Source organism: Drosophila montana, unplaced genomic scaffold (genome assembly GCF_035044405.1).
Source record: "Drosophila montana isolate Dmon_TW-CO22-7 unplaced genomic scaffold, ASM3504440v1 contig_2_1, whole genome shotgun sequence".
Lineage (NCBI taxonomy): Eukaryota > Metazoa > Arthropoda > Insecta > Diptera > Drosophilidae > Drosophila > Drosophila montana.
The window spans coordinates 235,955-259,282 of NW_026997875.1; the positions used below are offsets into that span (position 1 = coordinate 235,955).

Here is a 23,328-nt window from a genome sequence, read left to right on the forward strand (position 1 = left end):
AGAATAGTTTTAATCGGTTGTAATATATTTAATATGCCTGCATATCTTGTATACATATGTTAATCATTTTTTATTTTTTAGTAATAGTATCTTTTTATATTCTATTTATATATATATATACATAATATATACGCTGGTGCCTAAAGTAAGAATATATTGCATTTTGCGTTATATTATTGAAAATTTGTTAGTTATGACTACACTGTCCTTTTATTTTATATTTTACATTTATAGCCCAAATTGCTGGTGCTTTCTGGGCAATACAAATAAACTAAATATATAAAAATATAAAATTTTGTTTGACAAAAAATGTATATGAATATAATATATAATGCCGATTTGGGCGACCCATCAATTTTTTTAATATTTTATTAGCTTGACCACGAAGCAAAGAATAAAAATTTTAAATATATAACAAATATAAAATATATTAATAAATGCCCAAAGAAAATCCTATTTTAAGTATTTGAAAGTACACTTTTTCATTTCTTTGCTTTCTTTATAGATAAATATATATATATATATATATATAATGTATATATATATATATATATACATATTGTATTTAGTATTATATATTATATATATTTTTAGATACACATAATTATTATTTTTTTTTACTAATTATTGGAATAATCAAGCAAAAATATCAATATAAATTGAATTTCAAACACACAAGTTAGAATGATCTATTTTGGAAATAATGAGAGTAAATATTTTGATTTTTATTATATTATTCTGCATTTGAAACATACAATTGTTCAACCTATTGTTGAATGTATATATATTGTATATTTCGTATATAAATCTTTATTATTAACTTATACAAAATTTGTTTCTTTAATTTTCTTTAGATTCACGCTATTGACAAGATATAATTACGTTATTCTCTGCATCCAAAATTATCGAAACAATAAGGGGTAAGTCTTTAAATAAATCTTTACTATGATAAATTAATCTTAAATAAATCGAGGGGCAATTCGGTTGAATCATTAAAATGATCTGTTTTAAAAACATAAATAATAAATATATTTTTTTATCGAATATATTGTACAGCGATTTCTGCAACCTTTTCTGAAATCTTGATAGGGTATTGCGAATTCTCTGCAACAATTAACGCAGTTTGTTGTTCCCAGTTGTTTTACTTAACACTAAATGCTCTTTGCATAACATTTTCTCTCCAAGTTTATTTCTGCTATTGTTGTTGTTGCTGTCGCATTTCAAAATTCACAATTCAAAACGTGTTAATTAGGCACAGGATGTGGGCGTGGCTGTCGTATAATATATATATATGTGTTTATACATTTACTGGGGCTCAAATGTGTTAATGACTTGCCAGCCAGCTACCGTAACTTAAAGCCCCCATCAAATGCCCCACCACCACAAAATTCACTCACCCCCCCCCCCCTCCCCCCTCCCATACACACCCGCTAACCGCTTACCTTTCTTCAATTTCCGCGTTGTGCTCCTTCAGAATTTTTGGAGGGGCGTGTCAATAAAATTAGCATTTTCTTTTCTTCTGCCTGTGTTTTGTTTTGTTTGGCTTGTTTGGCACAAATTAAAGATGAAGCGTCTATGGGGCAGGGCCTGGTTAATAAAGAGAAACGCGACGGCGGCTTGATGGGCGGGTGGGCGTGGAGCATTACGCAACTAAATATTCATGCGACTTGGTTAAAACTTTGCGAACGCGCACCCACACATAAACACACTCGCACACACATTGTTGGCTTTCACAATTAGGGGCGGGCCATGCCCACACACCCCTAGGGGGGTTCGGGTCGGGGGGGTATGTTGCAGCCATAACTATCAAATTACGTTTCGACATGTGTGCCGGATAGTAAAAAGCAATGTTTCGGCCCATAAACAGCTGGCAAAAAGAGTTTGTGGCCTTAAATATTTTATTGTAATTAAGTCGCGAATCTCTCCCCGAGTGCAGCCTTAAAAATCAACGCCAGCTGTTAAGAACTGATCCTCCAACCCCTGACGCCCGACGCCTCGCCGCCTGCAGGTAGACAGCAAAAATGTTTCCGCTCAACATTTTCATTTTGCGCTGATTTACAGCCGCAAGTTTTGTAGTTTTAAGTTTTTTGGACTTGTGAATAGCTTTGGCCGGGGCAGTTAACATTTGGCTTAATGCACTTCTTAACACTTTGTTGCCGTTAATAATGCACACAGCAGCTGCCGCGGCAGCAGCAGCTGCCCCCACAACAACCCCGGCATCCGCTTCCTGTCAGCTCAAGACAATGCAACAAAAATCCAAAAACTAAATGAGAACTGTCAAATGAACCGCAATTACAATTGTTCATCTGCTTGCTAAGCTACACGAATGATAAGTGTGTATTGGTGTGTTTGTGTGTTTGTGTGTGTGTGTGTGCGTGTTGTACTAGCTGCTGAAAACTTTCACCTGTTAATGACATTGAAGCGTGCGGGGTTAGGGAAATGCAGCAAAAAACAAGTAACAGTTCTCTAATCGGGAGTGCCCAACTAGTAGATACCCTATTACCAGCAGCGAGCTACCCATACAAACATTTCAGCTTCCTTCTATTCGTAGACATAGAAAACACACAAATGCTTCGTTTCGCCTGTTACATACGTTTGCCCACAACCCATATACCCTTCTTACCTTTTTGCAATGGGCATAATGCAGTGAAAGGGGGCAGCAGCCAAGCAAAACAGCAGCAACCGAAAAGTAACTTTTGCAGCTAGTTTTTGAAAAATGTTTTACAACTAAAACTTTAATTAAAAGCGGAAATGCATTATTGAAACCAAAAGCAGAGATTGAGAACTCGGGCAACCGGAATCGGTAGAAGAGAAAACGCAGCCATTAGACATACAACATTTGTTGTATAATTCAAAATAAATATATATAAAAAATATAATTAAATACAGTGAATATGAGTGCAGTTGATAGTATAGAAAGCAGGCGAAACTGAATTTAAAATTTGTCGATATTTTATTTCCAGCAAATGCTGCCAACGTTCCGTTTCACCTTAGGTTTGATTTATTAGATGTCTAAATCTAAATCTAAATAAAATAAAACAAAAATGCATTTAATATTTGGTAAAAAATTAAAAAGAAAACGCGACACAAGTTTAACTTTGGTGTGGAAAATGCTAATCACAAAAATCATTAAAAAAGCCTAAAATATAATTGAATAACTAATACGTATAATATAAATAGAATCAGTGCAACAGATGCAACTGGCTACGCGATACTCTGTTTTACAGTGGCTCTGAAACTGTGCTCTCTGATTTTAAAACTGCAACTTTACTGCTGGAACATTATGATTGAAAATGTAGGTAGATTATTGCGAGTTACTGTCTTGGATGTCTTCAGATCGAAAATATCATTAATGTTCCCATCTAGACTCTGAAACTGTAGATGAATTCACTATAGTATTTAAATACTCTGTTCAAGGCAAATAAATACGAGATTATTCCTTAAGGAAAAAGTCTTAATCGTCGAGAGTCAGACTAATTGCTTTCAGGCGAACAGATTTTCGGGCATACAAATACCAATATACTCCTTTTGCACTTGATGTACAGCGTATTAAAATTCTATGCAAACAATAAACAATGGATTTAGTTATGTTTTTTATGCATGCCTACTCGATAAAGTAAACAACACAGCATTAAATTATTTGACAAAATATTTGTTATTCAAATAATAATAAATTAATTAAATAACATTTTTTGCGGCTCCTAATTTGTGTGCAAACAAAATCAGAAAAAGCTTTTATTTGAACAGAATTATATATTTATTTGCTTATGAGTGTGGGTGTGTTTGATTTAGACAATTAAAGCTGATGTTAAGCATATGTCAGAGCCAAGAAGTTCAATAGTAAATTCCAAATAATCAATAAATAAATTGCAATTATATATTTTCAAATATCAAATTAAAAATAAATACAAGTCTTCGTATTTAGTAAAATATTCTGCTAAATGAACTTTAAATTTGATTTAATAACCTCTGATATTTAATCAAAATAGTATTTGTGGATATTACATTTTTGCCTGTAACAAGATATTTATTATGAGCACCGCACACTGCAGGCCACCCTTCCACAGAGTCCTAAACCACTTGCCACACGATTATTGAATTGTTGAGCCAAATCGCCTGGCCACAAGGATTGAATGCAGAATCAAAAGGTATACAGAGGTTGGCACTGTGCGGGATGGCTGCAATGAATGGCCAAAATTGTACGACAAAATCGGGACGACATTGATGTAAGTGCAATTGTGATTGCAATTGCAATTGCAATGCGCATTTATTCAGCTGTAAATCAATAAATTTTAATTAAAATTGCAGCCACACGCAGACCAAACGCTCCACGACAATTGTCCAGCTTTTTCCCAACCACAAACACACTCCCTCGCCTTCTCTCTCTCTCTCTCTCTCTCTCGCTCTCTCTCTCTCTCTCTTTCACTCGCCCAGTGCCATTCGGCCCTGATAAATGATATATCAAAATGGGTGGAATGTAGCTTTTAACTAACATTGCCAGGCCCGTAAATCCGTTCAGCATCCAATTCCGGAGTGATTCGGCGGCGGGTCAAAGCCGAAATCCCATAATGCGCATTTCCGTTGCCGTTAAGCGCCGCTCAGCATATAATTTGACAAGGTCGCTTCCTCCAATAAAATAGATTTGACCAGAACAGCCGAGGCCCTGAAACCCCAACCCAACCCATCTCAATCCCGCCTCGCAACCCGCAGCCTAATACGGCTGTATCGTAACGCTTTTGTACTCATAATTGTATTATGCATTTCGATTTCGGCAATTGTATTTTGCAATTTCGATTTTGATTTGGCGATTTCGGATTTCTGATTTCAATTTGTGATTTGTGCGTTTCGACATTACGTACACGCCTCGTTGACAGCGCACTTTCGGCGCGTTTTGTCGCAACATTTCGCTTTGACTAAAAAAAAAGCCAATTGGAAAATACCAAATGAACAAATGCTAAACTGAAAACTGAAAACTGAAAACAGAAAACTGAAAAACAACTTCGTTTGAGTTGTGCCTCTTTGTCAATCGTTTTGCATAATTTATTGTGAAATTATTGAGCTAATGAAGTGCGCGCTTTTCGTTTCTCTCTAGGCTCAGATTACGAGCCAATTTATGCAGGCGCGCGACTTTCCTGTGCCATAAATCTTGCCACGAATCGCACAGCCACATGCAACAAATCATGCCACTTGCGAGGCGCGTGTGAAAAGTCTTAAAGCATTTCAACAAATGTCCAAAATGTAAACAAGTCTTTGATTTATTTTTTGATTGAACATTATGTGCATTGAAAATAAACGACAGAAAAAAAACCAAGTTTGTTAAAAGATTTTTGTTAAAATAGCCGAGCTGTAAATTAATTTAATGTATCGATCGTTCAAATTTAATCAAAATATAATAGTTTATACATATGGTATAATTTTTTTATTACTAATAATAATAATAAAATAATAATAATTGCCTTCTTCTTGTCTCATGTTTTTAAGCCATGAAATCTACAAAACAATATTATAAATATTATCCATATTATTGTTTTCATATAATTTATTAAGTATTGAACAGATATTGTTAATAGGGAACAAAATTTTAGTTGAAAACTTGAAGTCTACAAAACACTTTATAATACTAAAATTAATATTATTATTATTATGATTATTATTATCATTAAATATAATTATTAAAACTTATTTATTCTTATTATTTATTTATCGTTTGAAACAGCTTAATTTAAGAATCTTTCTAAGGAAGCTCAAAAATCCTTTTATTATTTTTCTTGGAAATCGTATGCTAAATCTCGAATAAATTGCCTTTCAAAGGGAAATCTTTTTCTTACAAACCTCGCATATGAAATTTAAGTGCATTTTCGAGAGCGCATAAACTTTTGAAAGCTCGAACACAAACTAACACACACACACACATACACACATACACACACATGTACACAGTTTGTGACGAATTGTAATACAAATGAGCTGGGGTTAGGTGACGGCAAGAAGTACTTGGAAGCGAGCCGGGACGGGTAAGCAGTAACAACCCAGAACCTGTTTCCCGGCACGTCGTTTAGCGCAACAACTTAATTTGCATATCAGCGCCGCCAAATTGCAGGCGGCATGCAACGCATATAGCATAGAGGTGCTCTGAAGAGAGGCGGGGGCGGGGGGCAGGTTAGGTTCTAGCTGAAGTGTAGGCAACTCGACTAGAAATTGTTTTCAGCCTTTGGCGGGCGGCGCACACATGCAGCGAGCACTTCATCAATTTGCCAATAAACTTGCGAGTAGTTTTCGCAATAGATGCCAACATTTCAATCAGGCCAGAAAACACTCAGCATTGTATTCCCCCTTTGCCAACCCCAGCCCGCACGCTCCCAGAACGCGCGCTCGGCTTAACTTCAGTTAGTTTTTGGTAGTCAGCGTAAAATTTTATGCACACGGCACAAATCGAAATGGAAAATCCGAATGGAAAACCCAAAGTTGTTGCTGATTTGGCGCAAAATTAACAGGCAAAACGCGCGCCAGGACACCACCAAGGATTCGAATGTAGGCTACAGGAATGTGGGCAATTAATGTGAGGAGCCCGGACTCAAGACATCGGCCTGGGCCTGGGCGGTAAAAGCCAACGTCGCGTCTCAAATTAAATTTGCATTTCAAATTCGTTTTCGGCGCGTTTTCTTGACAGCCAAAAGGGCGGACGCATGGGTCGGTTGCTGAGTGGTACGGGGGGCGTGTCCAGGGCGAATCAAAGCATTTAGTTGGGCCAAATCTATTGACAGGCGGCGACAAGCGAAATGAAATAAAAGTAAAGTAAAAAAGAAAAGCGTAAGGAAAACAAGAAGACGACGACGCTGTCAGCAGGTGCGGCCGGCCAGGATCAACGAAGGTCCTTGCCTTGCATATAAATCAAAATAATTTTGTTTGGTTCTGTAATTTGGTGTCTAGGAATGCGGAACTAGGGGCCGACGGAGGTGGGTGGTGTGTGGACTGTAAGCTGTGAGCTGTGAGCTGTGGGGGGAGCGCAGTTGCGCGCGCTGAAATCATGAAAAGGACAAATGAAGTGAAATTTAAATGATTGCATACTTCGAGGCGTTTGTTAAACCATTTATTTTCACCTAATTGCACACTCGAGTGGACGCTGCCCAACCGCCCAGCCTGTGCTGTGGATGGGGGTTCGGTTGACAGAGGCGTGGAGGGTGCGAGTCCTTGGGCCACTTTTACACTTGGCTGCATGTGGGGGCGTGGGACGTTTTGAGCCCTGTTACACAACATGGCTACAAAATATTTGCTGACGTTTTGACATTGCTTTGCCGCTGGCCATGCCCACCCGCAAATCAGCCCACACTCCACGGCGAATTCCTGCTTCATTAGCCCGGACAAACAGGACAAAAGTTTCGCCTGGACATGCGTGCGTGAATTGCTTTTATTAAATTGCGCTCAACTCGTGTGTTTGTCGAAATAACTGAAAACCAATTATGAAAAAATCTGCAGAAGAAGGCAATTGTAAGAAATACACACGTTGGTGTTGTGGGCGGGAGGGGAGTAGAAGTAGGAAGTAGCGAATTTCCTGTAATATGCCATTTAATCCATATATTTTACTCCAAGGTGCGTAATTTCATGACATAGCTACTCATTAAGAATATTTTTAATTCTTTTAACTTCACTTTTAGCTTCCATTCCAAGCAAGTTTTTACTGACCCCAGTCAAGGACCAAATGCCTCTTAGGTTTATTTACCATTCAAATTTGATAAAGTGTCACAATTTATTTATTTCTTTTTATACCCTTGTAGAGGGTATTATTGTTTGGTCATGTTATGTGCAACGCATAGAAGAAGATATATATTCTAGATCAACAGCCGAGTTGATATAGCCATGTCCCACTCTCTGTTTGTACCTCTGTCTGTCTGTCCGTCTATCTGTTCCTATGCGAACTTGTTACTCATTTATGAGGCTATCGTCCTGAAACCGTCCGATCCGTCTATCATATAGCTGCCTTAGGAACTATCAGTCGAAAATTAAGTTATTGTGGGAAAAAGTTTTTTCTTTATCAAGATATCTTAACCACATTCGGCATTTGGTAGATTCACTATGCTTCTCATATATATACCAATGCCTTTTTTCTAATTTTTTTAGTTTACAGCTGCACAGTCACAGTTTGAGTGTCACAGTTGTTCTATTACTGTAAACAGGGTATTACGCAGTCGGTTGTATTGTTATTTGTTTCACTCTATCACCGGATAGGCGTAGACTTTTATGTTGCAATCAATATGTCATCATAACTGTCAGATACCCAATTTGGGTTGAACTTTAATTTATATATTTTGCCAGTGGTGCCCAAACTTTTACATTTTGACAGGCTTCAATAATTTATAAATGCCATCAAACTGTGGAACTGCTTTTTAAAATGTTACCCAACAATTTTTTTATAAAATAATCCAAAAATAAAAAACTCAAACGCAGCTCTTGTAGTCGCTGCGGTTTCTCTCAAGCGTTACACCGCCGCATCCCACACCCCACTTCCCCCGCCCCCTCCTACTACGTACCTTTGGCAATCCAGCAAACTCCTCTTCTTCTGTGTAGCTCGCCTTTTGGCGTTGCATTTTAGTCGACGCCTTCATGTCATGACATGTGCAGGAAATGCGTTTTCTGGCGCTGCCAATGCTGCCCCTGCCGCTGACGCTGCCTTCCCCCGCTGCCTTCCCCCACTGGCTGCCAAACGTTGTTACTGCTGCTGCTGCTGCTGCCGCTGCTGCTACTGCTACTGCTAGTTACTCGGTTTTCGGTTGGGTTTACGGTTACGGTTTTTTGGTTATGCCGTGTGCTGTGGCGCCTCTTGCGCAGCTCCATAAATATTTAAATTGTGTGCCGCCTCGCGACTTCTGAGTCCCCTTACTCTCTCCCCTCTCTCCGACCGACATCCCCTGCTGGGTGGCTGTCTTGCGTGTTGCTCGCCGGCTTATTTTTTGACAGTTATCGATTCGCTGCTCCACACGATTCTGAGACGCTGGCGCTTTATCTTGCCAGGCTTGCAATTCATTTCCTAAAATATGCATGCGAAAAAAGCCAAACACTGGCATAGAAGGGGTGGCCCGGGACAGGGAGGGGGGGCTGGAGTTGCGACATGGAGCTGTGCGAAGCCAAGCGGCATCATTACATTGGCTACGCGCTGTCAAGCTGCCTGCCTCCCGTGCTGCCCATCCGCCCACAGCCCCGCCTCCTGCTGCTTATCATGCTGATATGTAGCAGCCAGCCCCATCCTTAACACATTTTGCAATATGTACGAGTTATGCCGCATAAGCCTCCAACTCGCATTCATTTCCTACTTTCCAGCCAGTTAAAAACTTTGCCAAGTCGCTCGCTTTGTGCATGTTTAACTTTTGCCTGTCAGGCCCAAGTCGAAGTGCTTGTAACATACACCTCCACACCCTCAATGCACAACCTCCGCCCCTGCACCCCGAGCCTTTGATCAAAGTGACACTCAAGTGCTGCGAATTTAAGCAAATGCAAAAGCCCCCCCAAGTACCTCCCCCTTATGCATGCCATACCCTGTATACCGCACACTTGACAGCCAACAAACTGAAACAACAACTCAATTAGCAAAGGCCAAAAAATAACTCAATGCATTCAAAATGCTCGTGTTAACAATATAATCAACATATATATAATACAAAAAAAAAGCTACGCTCAACTCGCCGAATAGTTAAATACCCTTATTTGGAACTGTTTTTATGACAAATACTCGCTTTTCGTTTAATTCATGATATCTTGGATATATTGGAAAACAAAAGCAAATTGTGTACAGCTTGGGTGATATAGTGAACCGATATTGATCAGATAGATTTTATCCATATTTTTGGTGTAAACTAAATGCCGAGCTTGTGACACCGGCACAGTTTTTTATACCAGAACTTTATTTTCGACCGACAAAAAGTCCCATCTTTATAAACTTGCCTGTTAATACCGACCAAAAAGATCTATTTAAATATATTAGAAAGTGTAATACCCTTAGTAAGGGTATTGAAATAGTAGTATATATAAGTTTGTATTTATATTGTGTAATTAACAAACTCTCGATATTGCAAACTACTTGTCTTTTGCCTGTGCAAGTGCAAATTTAATTTACTTAAAGTCAAAAGCCTACCCTCTCCCCCTCCTCGTTGCACCTTGTGGCTGTTCTTGTTGCAAAGCTTAATTGATTTGCAAATATTTGGAATATTCATGCAACGCGTCAAATCGTCAAGAGCAATCCCAAAGAGTAATGTGTTAATAGTTGAGAGTGTTTCAAATATTATTGAGATAAAGCAAACAGCTGCTGAAGGGGGAGTGTAAATAGAGGAGGGGTAAAAACAGATTGCGATAAAAATAATCAATATTGATTATGGTTAAAATAATCAATTGCGCATACTTTATTACTATTAAGAGAGATATTTGAAGTTATTGCTAACTGAGTTTGTTTATTTTGATTAGGACAAATATTATTCTAATTTAAAAAAATGTGTGGACTTTAAATAGAAAAATATATGCGTCAATAAATATGAGGAATTTTATTATATTTTTTTAGGTATCTTGTTAAAGGCTATACAATCTTTCGGCCATGATCGAAGACTACATTTAGATTAATTTCCTTTAACTCAATATAATTGCACTTCATAGACATTTATATGGACAGCCTTGAATATCAACATGTACCAGATCAAGTCGTAGAACTGTCTGATTTTCTTTTAAATATAAAATCTTCATTATTTAAGCACATTATGAAATAAACATTAGCTAGATTAAATCCATGCAATGCCTGCAAATGATTCATTAATTAATAATTTAGTTAAAACGAAGGGAAGCTCAAACGCCTCTGACTCACAGGACTCAGAGCAGAACATTGCAAAAGCTCAAGGGGAACAGAACTTTTCGTTATACATATCTAAAACAAAATATTGCAACTGATAAAAATAATTAATAAAAAAATGGATGGTACAGATAAGAATACCTGCAAGGAAAGTTCATATATATAGCTATGTGTAATCAAGCACTCTCTCCCTCTCTCTCCCTCGCTCTCTCTCTCTGCCTCTCCTTAATTTTTTGGCAGTGCAGAACACACTGCGTATGAGTAATAAACACATATGTACATATCAAGCTTTTTTGTGCAATACGAATCGAAACATTGCCATTATACGCATTTTGTCGTGGCTCTTAATTAGCTTTCGGTTCAGTTAAGAACGATAAGCGAACGCGTTTGGACGTGTCCCCAAAGAGTTAACAAAGTTTTCACCGTCAAATATCACATAGACCCCAAAAATGGCACCAGCTGATCGTTGCGGTGGACCACCACGTCGTGGACCCATTATCAATGTGCAGATTGCACCACGTTGGCCCCGGCGCCATCATCACAACAATGTTGTCGTTGTGCAGGCGCCGCCGCCGCCGCCGCGTCCGGCGCCCGTTGTGGTTGTACAGCAGGCGCCACCACCACCGCGGCCAGCACCCGTTGTTGTTGTACAGCAGCAGCCGCCGCCGCCCTATTACCAGCAGCCGCCATCAGATGGACACTATCACAATCCACCTCCCCGCTACTAGAAGGAGGCGGAGGAAGCGTTCTTCGTTCCATGAATTTGCTCAGCACAAATATTTCGTAGACATGTAGACAAGCTTTATTATCACACAAGAAATCACCTGAACACCTGAACAACTGGAAAAAAAATTATATATATGTATTATAACTTATCAAATTTGTGTTCAATTTACTTTGGCTAGCGCTTATCGAACTTTTCTTATCTATGCGATAAGCCCGCTATCAATGGCGTCTATAGGCGATAAGCTCTATGCCAGCTGTGGCTTTGGATTATGTATTGATTATTGAGGCATTCATCGCACATAAACATAAACTATAAGTCAAAATATTGCCCGGCATAGCCAGCCATTATTAATAACGAGGGTTGGCCCGCGAGAACCGTATATACTAAAACTTCTGGGAAGTGATTTCCAAAAGTATTGCTAAGACGAGTCCCAGTCAAAATGACTTCACTTCAAGTACGCTTTAACTAGGGAAAATATATAAATTTCAAAAGTTTTCTAGAATTTATTTAAGTTGAATAAATACTGAAAAAGTACTGAACGTTAGTATTTTTCGTGCAAGTCAAATGTGGAGCTTACTTAAGTTGAAGGTTTCAATACCGAACCAAATCTTATATATATTTTATGTATAAACGTGCTAGTGGCTATTACCCGGCTTTACCCGGTTTGTTCAAGCTGAAAACATAAATTGTCCTCATATTTTCCACCCGTGTTATATTAAATCTACTCTTACAATCCGGAACCACACGACTCCAACTACAGTGTACATAAATTATTTTTATATATTTCGACTGATATCGGTGTCATACATATGTATAGTAAACTCCAGACCACTAGAGCTGCGCCCTGACTAGATATAACAATGAATCACTTTGAAGAATTGTTGAACTAGTTCAAAAATCAAGAAACAAGCGTTTGATTTAAAGGAAACTTAATGCTATGGAGATATTGGAAATATCATTATGAATCACTTTCAATCATTGTTGAACTAGTTCGTAGATCTGGAAATTCACATTTGATTTAAAGGAATCTTAATGCTAGTCATCTTGGTTATATAATAAGGAATCACCTACAAGAATTTTCGAACTAGTTCACAAGCTGAAATTTCACGTTTTATCTAAAAAAAAAACTAAATGCAAGTCATTTTGTGAATAAAAACAATAATAATATGGAGCTACAACATTTCGCCCATTTATGTAGTTGAATTTGGGGTACAACCCCCGCAGTTTGCGCCTGTTTATTATCAGTCGATTGCTGCCCAGTCGAGATGACTAACAAGCTGTGTGCTTTGGGCCCGCTTATCTGAACACTGGAATGAAAATGCCAATAAGCTCTGCCCTGATTGATGGCCAACTGCACTGGAAGTCAGCTACAACTAGAACCGAACTGAACAAAAAAGTGGTTTGGCAACGATAAGGCTTAGTAGAGAAACTGCTGTGCTCCATACAGCACAAGCAATTGCAAGAGCCATGCGGCCATACTATGAAGATCCATGTCGCTATAGTCATCATCATCACCATCATCGCCCAAGTAAGCAATGGAGATGTACACAGGAGATTTGATGAACGCATATCAATCTGTAGATGGCCAACAATAATAATGTTTATATCTTTATACTTTTGTGCAGATATCGAGATTGATGTTTTCCCCGGCTGGGGTGGCTCATATTATCCGCCGCCGGCTGCTAGGCCCGAAGTCGTCATAGTCAGCCCAGCGACCAACTATATGCCCCTGCCTGGTGGCCAAGCGATGATGCCTCAGCCATACACTGGCATGTCCCAGGGCGGAGCGGGCTACTATCAGCAGCAACAGGGCTATCAGTATCAATATCAGCAGTACAACACTCCACCCTATCCACAATGGTAGACAACGCGCCCCACGCAATCGAGTGTAAAACCTTGAATTATTATGAAATATGTTAAATGTTTGTGTTCATCGCAAAAATAAATTAATTTATAAGTGGCAATTATAAAGCATGCCCGTTAAATGTAAACAAGACCTGCAACTTGACATTTTTTGCTATGAACTGGACTTTGTCAAAAAAAAAATAGCAAAATATTAAAATATAACGAACTAAAGTTACTTAAAACAAATTTAATGCCAATAAATGCTTTTGCAAATATCACAAATTTCAAAGAAGTAAAACCATATTACGAACCAAAATCGATGCTGATGAATGTGGAAATTCCGGTTTACAGTCAATCGATTTGGCTCCAAGCATAAAACGAGCCAGTTATAAGTAGAGGAATAAGACAACTATAAATTAACCCCATGCTTAAACCGTTTGAGAATTCCAAGCGCGCGATTCACATTTCCAAAATGCATCTCAATCATATATTTTATTTAGGCTGTGTCCTAGATAACGTAATGTAATATTTGACGAAGAAGTTATTTTATTTAACCAAAAGTTCCCCTTGGCTTTAAATCTTTTCTATACCTTTCAATATTTTCCTGTATTAAAAGAGCTTTTAATTTTCTTCGAAATCTCTTCCCATTCGCAGTATATCGATATATATCGCTTTTAATACATGCTCTTTTTTTTAAAGCATAACTCGAAAATTATAAGGGCTAGATGCAACCTGATTTAGTATGTATGTATTCGCAAAATTTTAATTCCATGTCTTTTCCTTTAAAACACTGCAGTTTTTAAAATCAAAAGTTTGCATTCAATTTCACGATGACAGATACACACCTTTTTTTTATAACTTTCGGAAGCAATTCTTTATCTTTTGACCATAATAAGTAAAATTTATTTTGGCAATAGCATAAGAATATCTTATCATATTTTGCACTTATTGTATTCTACGTCGCCATTTAATTTAACAATTAACAAATTGTTGACAATGGTTTTGTGTGTGTCTATCCTGGAATTTATTTACATTGGAAGTTATTTCTTGAATTCTAATCGATGACATCAAAACCAACCAGCAAAATGAAATCAATAACATTGATAATCAGTTAAAGGCTTTTCACGCGAAGAAAATAGAAAAAATACATATAGTTGCTGTAAGCCAAACTTAACTGCTAGTTGACTTAATTAATTTCCGGAAAATTCATTGATTTACTCAGGGAACTTTTATTAAATGCTATGATTCATATATCTTTGTTACCGCGCCTGTTGCAATTCGCGTAAAATTCCAAAATTTAACAACACATTTTGCTTGTTATGCCCCTCTGGCCTCCATGTCCGCCCACACTGGAAGTTGTTTATCAATGTTTATCGAAGACACCTAAAACCACCTGACAAGATAGTGAACTAAGCCCCCAACAACACAAAATAAAAAAAGTACCGACCTGGTCAAAATGTCTGAAAGCTGTACGCTTAAATATGTTAACCAGTTGCGAAAGAAATTCAGTTAACGCCCAGCGAAAGCAGAGTCAACTGCTTCCATACCAAAAAAATAGTAAAAGGAATATACATTAATAAGGAACCATGTCATACTACGAGGACGAGCGCCGCCATCACCACCACCACCATAATGGTGGACGTCCCATTGTGGAGGTGGATATTGTGCCACCACGTTTTCCGAGGCCCGTTGTTGAGATTGATGTCGGCTCGCGCTATCCCTCCTACCAACCGGAAATGGTAGAGGTGATCACACCAGCGGGTGTCTACCAGCCACCGCCACCACCACGCCCCATTGTCGAGGTGGATGTGATGCGACCCAGTCGACCACTAATCGAGTTCAACATTGGCGGACGTCGTCCACCCCGCGAGGAAGTTGTCATTGTGGAGCAGCAGCGGCCCATGTGGTAACAACTGGGCGTGGCAATTAATTGGAAAACCATTTGAAAAGCTCCTTGAATAAGTTAAAAATAAAACAAACCAAAAATAGTATTTATTTTTAATTGAAATTTTATTATCGAGTGGTCTAAAAAGACAAAAAAAATGTAAATATTTATTTGTTATTTGTCATTTGTATATGAAATTAAAATCTTTTGTAATAGTTGCCAACTACTTTGCGCGAGTTCTGTTTTTGCATTTGTGTTTGCTCTTTCGTTTCTGACTAAAAGCTTTTTACAAACACAAGGGACATTAAAATCGATGTACTCCAAAGCGTAAAAGCTAGAAGGTATTATTACTTGAATTCATGAGAATCACATAGAGGGGCAGTATTTAAAATGTTGTTGTTTAATTAACAGTGGGCGAGTCATCGAAAAACTACGTTTACCTAACTTGTTTTGCATTGCTCAGTTCCAATTGGACAAATCCAATTGTACAAATCCAATTGTACATTTTACATAGTTACTTGACTTAGTTGTCAATTATGATGATCTTTAAAAGATTTATAGTCGATCGGATATCAAACGCAAAGTTTCGTACAACCGTCGAATAATTTATTTACCAAACTTTTCGGCACATTTTGAAAATAAACCCGAGACCGATCATTGACGACGATTACTTAGCAAATATAAATTCTAGGATGCGATCCGCCAGTAAAATGCCGATGGGGACCATGATGATTAGATTTTGAATTATTTGCGTTCGACCAAATGGATCACGCATCCAGTTTGGTCGACCGCGTGGTACCAACTTGACTTTCCCTATCTTGGAACCACGGCCACCAGCATCAACCCAAGTGGTCTCTTGTTTATTCCTTCGGTTCCGAGCTTGAGCATTTTCGTTTCTTTCTAGTAAAGAAATATAAAGATATTATGGCGATTATTGGTAGCTTTCTTGTCTTTTAAATATATACCCGAAGTGTGCGACCCTCGATTTAAGTTGAGATTCGGTTCTCCATCTGCCGTAGCTGAGCTGTTTATTTCGGTATTCTGTTGGAATTAGAAGTTAAAGTTTAGGGATTCATATTATTAATAAGTGCAACAAACCGATAGCATAGCGAAAGACCTTCCGAATGTGTGTTATTATAATTTGAGAGTCTATCTGAATATGCCTATTGTTTAGCCCCGAAAAGACTGAGACAAAGGTAACTAGATTCAGGCAATAGAAAATTTGTAGGTAAGCAAAAGGCTACTGCCGACCTCCAAGACCATATTGTAAACATTTTGTCAATAACTCAAAACTATAACCTTGCATAACAGCAAAGATAAGGATAAATCTTTAAATAATTGAAATGTCATCGAATAAACACTCAGTGAAAAGTAGTTGGTTTAAACCAAATGACTCAATATGAATCTAAGCAGGGAATACTAATCTAGGGCATGGCTTAAGATGCACATGAGTCACTCGCGTGGAGGCAATGCCCATAACTTGACTCCCGTCAAGCATTGTTGGGCGCGTCTACGCCTTATGCATGAATCACAGCAAGAATGAATCCATCATTAAGGCAATTCATCGATAAGATACCTGAAGGATTACAACAAACTGATAACGGCGAGTAGAATAGATTTTGCGTTATAAATGCAACACTCGCATCGAGGCTGACATTCAGTAACGAAACGAACGACAAACAAGGAATACAACAATCCAACGAGATGGCCGAGATTCAACAGGTCAACATTCAATGCGAGTGCCATCATCGCCATGGACCCCTCCATGTTCTGCGCCCCTGGGCCTGGGGTCGTCCCTGCCGTCGCTGCCAGCGCATGATGGATCGCAATGTGGTTGTGGTGCCCACTTCTGGTGCTGCTGCCGTTACAGTGACCCCCGCCATGACCTCGACACGCAGATCGCCAGTTGTGGTGTCCACAACCACCACCCAGACGGTGCCAGTGCAACAACAACAGGTTGTCCTGACGCAGCAGACATCGTATCCCGCAACTCTGCCTCCGACATACAGCGAAACTGTAGTCGTCAGCTAAAGCAAAGCCGGGCTATTGATGCGGAAATGAAGAGATCTAAGAGTGTAATTCAAATAAAAATAAAGCAATAACCTTTTCAAATGCAAACTGAAAATCTTGTGCACGTCTAATTTTTTTTTATATTTTAAGATATTTCAAACGTTGAATTGATGTTAAGCTTTTGTATGCCTAAATTCAAATCAGAGCATCTATCACAAATTTTGAACTTTTAACTGTTTTCCATTGGAACTGAAAACTTTTTATAATTCAGAAATATATATTAGTTATATTCGCTACGACCTCTAAAAATACCTTAAGAAATTTAGAATGCGGCTACTATATTAAGAATGTGGTGAATATTTGATTGTAGTAAATTTTCGAATGTTTGTCATTGTTGAAAGACGGACGCACAGATATGGCCATGGATACTCGATCTGTCATTCATATTAAGAAAATATGTGCAGTTTTGTTTTTAAATGGAAATATATTTTTAACTCCGACACATTCATAAGCTTGCATCACACTTATTGAATCATCCTTTCCACTTAAGAGTTGTAGGATATATATGAAATAAAATTAATATATTTGATGATCAAATTGATGATTTAATGAAACAATCTATTAAAGTTTCTCAAAGTGATCGATTTCCATAAAGAAAATAGAATTAAAATAAATTTGTAATAAAGCAACTAATTGAAACGTGAATTTAAAACCTAATTTTATGCTAACTGAGGCACAAAAAATAAATAAATTTTTCTTTGTTTATCTTGATTCTGGATAAACAGAACTCATGCTTCGGAAGTTCTGATTTTAGTTTAGTAATTCTAAGACTTCTTGTCAAGTATCAGTGAAATGTTAAGTTTTTAAATTAATTAAAGTCCTTTCAGGCCTCCCATAAGTTAGAGTTCACGTTCGCCGTGAGCTCGAAATATGTCATTTAGTCTAATTCTCTCTCCCTCTACAAGTGCAACTGACCGTAGAGCAAAGCGTGAGACTTTAATTCTCAAGCCAATCGCTGTCCCAGAGCTTATAGATACTGCCTTCGGCGCCCTGTGAAACATTTATTAACACGCGACGCCTTATCGTTGAATGCGCATGAATCACTGTAAATATCAAGCTATCGATAACATACCTGAGAGCTTACGATAACGATAGTTACTAATTTCAGACTATAAATGCAACAATCGCGTCGTAGCTAAAAATCAGTTAGATATCAGACGACAAACCAGACATGCTACAGCAAAACATGGCCGTGGTGCAACAGGTGAACATAAGCTGCGAATGCAATCATCGTCGTGGACTCCTCTATGTGCTGCGTCCCTGGGCCTGGGGTCGGCCCTGCCGTCGCTGCCAGCGCATGATGGATCGCAATGTGGTTGTGGTGCCCACTTCTGGTGCGGCTGCAGTAACAGTAAATGGCGGCATGGACAGAACGTGCGTGTCACCTGTTGTTGTGTCCACAACCACCCGAACTGTAAATGTGCCACAAGTGGCTGGGGCACCACAGCAAATGGACGTTGTGACACCAACACAAACGGCCATCGATTGGCAGGCTTCGCAGGAGGAGGTTCCCTCCGCTCTTCCGCCCAAGTATAGCGAAATGGTGGCCACCAACTGAAAAGCCTGTCTTGAAAATTACAACTTACTTGGAAGTTTCTTATATGCAAGGTTTTTGCAGCGAAAGAAATAAAATATAGATTCCTTTCGGTTGAGATATAAATATCTAGAGTTCTTTTAAGTTTTTATTTAAGTATACAAGTATACAGTATTTATAATATAATCAATTAAGCAATACATATGTATGTTCAATTGAATTAATTTCTTTTAAGATCCCAAAAATAAAATATATTTAATTATTGAAATAGTAATAAAATAATTATAAATATATAAATATATATATTATATTAAAATATTTTAGGTATTTAAATATACTTAAATGAGTAACATATTTATAAAAACTTGTAGGAATATATCTGCGACTATTAATCCTAAAATTGAAAATCTCTAACGAGTGTAATTAGAAATTCTGAACTATGCCTTATCAGTGCTTGGAAATGAATCACTGCGAATATCTATTGTTAACCGACATGTAGGATTATTATAGCTGATAACGAACACATATTTCTATAAATGCGACACTTGAGGCGTAGTTCACATTCAGTTACGAATCGAACAACGAACAAGAAATACTTCCCATAAAAACATGGCTCAAGTTCAGCAGATCCAAATTGTGCAACATTACGAGTGCTGTCATCGCCGTGGACTGATCGGAACGACACTCGGCTTGCTCTGGGGTCCCTGTCGGCGCTGCAGACTCATGGTGAATGGCAACGTCGTGCTGGTGCCCAACACTGGTGTGGTTACAGTAAACTCTGGCAAGACCTCGATGCGAGTGGCACCAGCTGTGGTGCCTAGCAATACCCATTATGGGGCTATGCCACAGCAAGTGGTGGACCCACCACCAGCCTATGCGCCACCAGGACAAACGACTAACAATTGGCAGGCATCGAAGCAGTCCAATCCCTCGGATCTTCCGCCTAAGTACAGTGAAAAGATGGCCGTACAGTGATTGAAATGTTGCATAACAAATGAGAACCCGGAATTGTTTGCAGAAGCCGCTAAACACACTTTTTATGCTCTCACAAAATAAAATTGTGATTTCTTTAATGTGGATGATTGTTATTTAGTGTATTCTTAATGTGATATTTAAGAGACTTACTTAATTAAGTTTAGATTAAGCTTAACACATTTCTTCTGTTTCGAAGCACTGTTCCCAAAAGAAGTCATATATGTTTTTTGGGTAAATGTATGAAACTTGCAGAAATTCGCATCTTCGACCACATGTGATACATTTTTAGCATATATTTGGAACTATATGAAATATTTCTTGCATAAGTTGAAAATAAAACAAAATACAAAAATAGTATTTATTATAATTGTTAGTTGTCATTCATATATGCAATTAAAATATTTTGTAAAAGTTGCCAACTACTTTGCACGAATTCTGTTTATGCATTTGTGTTTGCTCTTTCGTTTCTTACTAAAAGCTTTTCACAAACACAAGGGTTATTAAAATCTATTTATTAAATCATGTGAATCTCATAGAAGGGCAATATTTAAAAATGTTTTTTTTTTTAAATCTGTACAGTGGGCGCGCCATCGAAGATCTAAGTAAACCTCAATTGTATTGAATTATTTTCATAGTATGTATTATCCGGCATTGCCTAGCTTTTTTCTGCTCTTCGCCTACTCTTACTACTTTTAAAATCCAATTGTACATTTTACATAGTTACTTACCTTAGTTCTCAAAGATAATGATCTTTGAAAGATTTATAGCTCCTATATTAACCACAACGTTTTGTATGATCGTCATATAATTAATATTCCAAACTATTCGGCATATTTGCAAAATATATCGAAAATAAGCCCACATTATTCCGAGACAAACATTGACGACGATTACTTAACAAATATTTTATAATATATATATACATGTAAATAAATATAATATAAATATATCATCTAAATATTTATATATATGCATATATATATATATATCTAACAATATTTAAAAACTATTGTTAGCTTTTTAAGTTCTGAAGAATATTTGAATGGTGATATATTAAATAGTTGAAGAACTTGCGTTATATAGACTAAGATCCAACAAATTAATCGTTGCCGACATTTCCCAAGTAGTATACAAATTACATAAACCTCGATAAAAATCATTTAACATCTTTCGACCCAAGGGTGAAACAATCTGTTACCGTATTGATTGCCGGTCCTGGAGCACTTGCGACCCTTTTTATGGGTGAGGCAGAGTGGGAGTGGCCCTGCGGTGGGGCTTAGTGTTGTGTCTGGGGGGCGCAACTTTGAAGGTGTTAAAATAACATATTTCGTTTTGGGGCGCGCACATTTTGACAAGCGAATGGGCGTGGCATTTGTTAGGCACCAAATGAAATTAAAACGCGCATAAATTATATGAAAAGGGAACGGGAGCCAAAAAGCTGACGACGAACGCCAAATCGTTGAATATATTAAGACATTTTGGCGGACTGTTAATTTCTGGCATCAAGTTTTGCATACTTTTGTATGGGGCCTCAGGGCTGCAAAGGGCCCGGTCGGGTAGGGCGTTGACTGCATAATTGCTCAATAGTGCGCAGCATTTTGTTTAAGCAATTAAGTAGATTGGAGAGTAGGTGGGGAATGCGAATGCTGTGATTTATGTGTGTGTGTGTGTGGCAGCCACGCCCAGCATAGCAATGTGTGCGAGTGTGTGTGTGTGCGCGTGTTGCATGTCATTTGATTAACTAAAGTTGTTGTAGCCTGCCGCTGCAGAAATTCGCAACAATTTTAATTTTACGCCTTCATTTGCTTGCCAATGCCACGCCTTAAGCCCACTTACGTGAGTTTAATGCCAAGCAGCTGCTGTCACGCTGCATTGTCCTTGCGCAAATTAATTAAAAATTGTTTAAAACCGCGCGTCGCCCCGTCGCTGGGTGGCAAATAAAAATCCCAGCAGCAAAATATTATTTACATCACTCGCGTTGCCAACATTACGAGGCGTATGTTTAATTTTGTTTTAAGCCCTATGCATAAAAACTGGATAAAGAGAGGGCATATTGATCTTCAAACTCGTTTAAGCATATACATTCTTAATCAGCATGAAGAGCCTTATGTTCGTCTATCATATGAAAACTGGGTAAAAGTTATCTCCTCATGTCGTGCATTTTCGGCTAGAGTACTCTTAGTTGTTAAATATTTGAACTGGAAACAAACTTAAATTTTAAACAGCTTTAATTCATATTGAAGAATTTTATAAAAATGTAGTTCATAGGCCAAACAATGTCAAACATTTTCTGAAACAAAAAGGGCATAGACTGATTGATTGGTTGAGTTAGTTAGCTGACTGACCGATAGAGTAACTGACTGGTTAATTGATTGATTGAATATTACCTAATAGATTGATTAACTGATTGACTGTTACCTGACCGACAAATAGCGAATGACTGACTGATTTATTGAATAATTAATTGTTACCTGATTGACTGACAGAAGGATTGACTGACTGGATTATAGATTGAGTGACAGCCTGACTTGATTGACACTGATTGATTGAATGTTACCCACTGAATGAAAAAGTGATTTACTGACTGATTGAGTGCTAACGGACTGACTGATTGACTGACGGATTGATTGTCTTATTGACCGACAGACAGAGCGGTTGATTGACGTATTAACAGACTGTTACCGCGGTGATATCTGTTATGATTGACAGTGACTAATTCATTGACTAATTAAATGTTAGCTGAGCTAGATGGGCTGACAGACTGATGGATAAATTAATTGACTGTTGCCTGAATGATTGAGAAAGGGATTGATTAACTGATTGCCTGGTTTATACCTGACAGTTAAAGTGTTTGACTGACCGATTGACTCTTACCAGACTGACAAAGTAATGTACTTATAGATGGATTGATTCTGTTCCCTAGTTGACTGGATAAGGGCTTAAATGGCTTATTGACTAACTGACCGACTGATTGACTGTTACCTGACTGATAACAGCATGATTAACTACTAATCACAATGCGAGGATCCAACTGTAATCGTCTTTAAATAAAATGGAGGTCAAAGGTCGCATTTGGCGGAAGTTTAATTTCCATTCGATCGCATAAAACTTTTAAATACCCAAATACTTTAAAAGTTTTTCAGTTTCATTTTTTCTAAAAAATGAGCTGCATTCACGTTTATAATCAGGAAAACTAAAGCCGTTTAATTATTGATAAATGTGACGTCAGCAGCGCGAAGATGCAAGTGTTTTAAATGTCTCAACAAAGCGCACACGACAACAGCAACAGCAACAACAACAACAATCGCGGGAACTGTGCTAAAACAAAGGGCAGCAACAAGGAGAGACGTGAATCCTGCGGGCTGCTTGTTAAATGAAAATTAATTGGCTACACTAATAGTGTTGCCAACTACTTTGCGCAATTAAAACAAATTGTATGTAACAGATACAAGAAAACAAAAAAA

The 23,328-nt window shown here is 37.9% G+C and overlaps 6 protein-coding genes across 7 annotated transcripts; 5 read left to right on the forward strand and 1 right to left on the reverse strand.

Annotated features, from left to right (window-relative positions):
- Positions 1-11,185: 11,185 nt before the first annotated feature.
- On the forward strand, positions 11,186-12,089 carry LOC135430235 (uncharacterized). Its single transcript, XM_064684812.1, has one exon. It carries the CDS (start codon positions 11,278-11,280, stop codon positions 11,554-11,556), a length of 279 nt encoding a protein of 92 aa, XP_064540882.1. The 5' UTR covers positions 11,186-11,277; the 3' UTR covers positions 11,557-12,089.
- An 834-nt stretch (positions 12,090-12,923) lies between these two features.
- On the forward strand, positions 12,924-13,549 carry LOC135430234 (transcription factor Sox-1). Its single transcript, XM_064684810.1, has 2 exons — positions 12,924-13,083; positions 13,181-13,549. The coding sequence occupies exons 1-2, from the start codon at positions 13,023-13,025 to the stop codon at positions 13,417-13,419; spliced, it is 300 nt and encodes a 99-aa protein (XP_064540880.1). The 5' UTR covers positions 12,924-13,022; the 3' UTR covers positions 13,420-13,549.
- A 1,362-nt stretch (positions 13,550-14,911) lies between these two features.
- Positions 14,912-15,511, forward strand: LOC135430224 (uncharacterized). Its single transcript, XM_064684796.1, has one exon. The coding sequence runs from the start codon at positions 14,987-14,989 to the stop codon at positions 15,308-15,310; it is 324 nt and encodes a 107-aa protein (XP_064540866.1). The 5' UTR covers positions 14,912-14,986; the 3' UTR covers positions 15,311-15,511.
- Positions 15,512-15,869: 358 nt separating this feature from the next.
- Positions 15,870-16,508, reverse strand: LOC135430225 (uncharacterized). Of its 2 annotated transcripts, none has more exons than XM_064684798.1 (3): positions 16,384-16,508; positions 16,251-16,326; positions 15,870-16,181 (listed from the first exon to the last, which is right to left on the reverse strand). In XM_064684798.1, exons 1-3 carry the CDS (start codon positions 16,390-16,392, stop codon positions 16,099-16,101), a joined length of 168 nt encoding a protein of 55 aa, XP_064540868.1. In that variant the 5' UTR covers positions 16,393-16,508; the 3' UTR covers positions 15,870-16,098. The 2 variants fall into 2 exon arrangements, with proteins under 2 accessions (XP_064540868.1, XP_064540867.1); XM_064684797.1 differs by having other exon boundaries at positions 15,870-16,185; positions 16,384-16,407.
- A 433-nt stretch (positions 16,509-16,941) lies between these two features.
- LOC135430222 (uncharacterized) lies at positions 16,942-17,392 on the forward strand. Its single transcript, XM_064684795.1, has one exon. The coding sequence runs from the start codon at positions 16,990-16,992 to the stop codon at positions 17,314-17,316; it is 327 nt and encodes a 108-aa protein (XP_064540865.1). The 5' UTR covers positions 16,942-16,989; the 3' UTR covers positions 17,317-17,392.
- A 1,118-nt stretch (positions 17,393-18,510) lies between these two features.
- Positions 18,511-19,017, forward strand: LOC135430210 (uncharacterized). Its single transcript, XM_064684779.1, has one exon. It carries the CDS (start codon positions 18,527-18,529, stop codon positions 18,911-18,913), a length of 387 nt encoding a protein of 128 aa, XP_064540849.1. The 5' UTR covers positions 18,511-18,526; the 3' UTR covers positions 18,914-19,017.
- Positions 19,018-23,328: the final 4,311 nt, after the last annotated feature.

Coding starts and splice junctions, on each gene's coding strand:
- LOC135430235 (XM_064684812.1), top strand. CDS start 11,278: ATGGCACCAGCTGATCGTTGCGGTGGACCACCACGTCGTGGACCCATT.
- LOC135430234 (XM_064684810.1), top strand. CDS start 13,023: ATGCGGCCATACTATGAAGATCCATGTCGCTATAGTCATCATCATCAC. Junction 13,084..13,180: donor TCATCACCATCATCGCCCAA/GTAAGCAATGGA, acceptor ACTTTTGTGCAG/ATATCGAGATTGATGTTTTC.
- LOC135430224 (XM_064684796.1), top strand. CDS start 14,987: ATGTCATACTACGAGGACGAGCGCCGCCATCACCACCACCACCATAAT.
- LOC135430225 (XM_064684797.1), bottom strand. Junction 16,186..16,250: donor TCGAGGGTCGCACACTTCGG/GTATATATTTAA, acceptor TTTCTTTACTAG/AAAGAAACGAAAATGCTCAA.
- LOC135430222 (XM_064684795.1), top strand. CDS start 16,990: ATGGCCGAGATTCAACAGGTCAACATTCAATGCGAGTGCCATCATCGC.
- LOC135430210 (XM_064684779.1), top strand. CDS start 18,527: ATGCTACAGCAAAACATGGCCGTGGTGCAACAGGTGAACATAAGCTGC.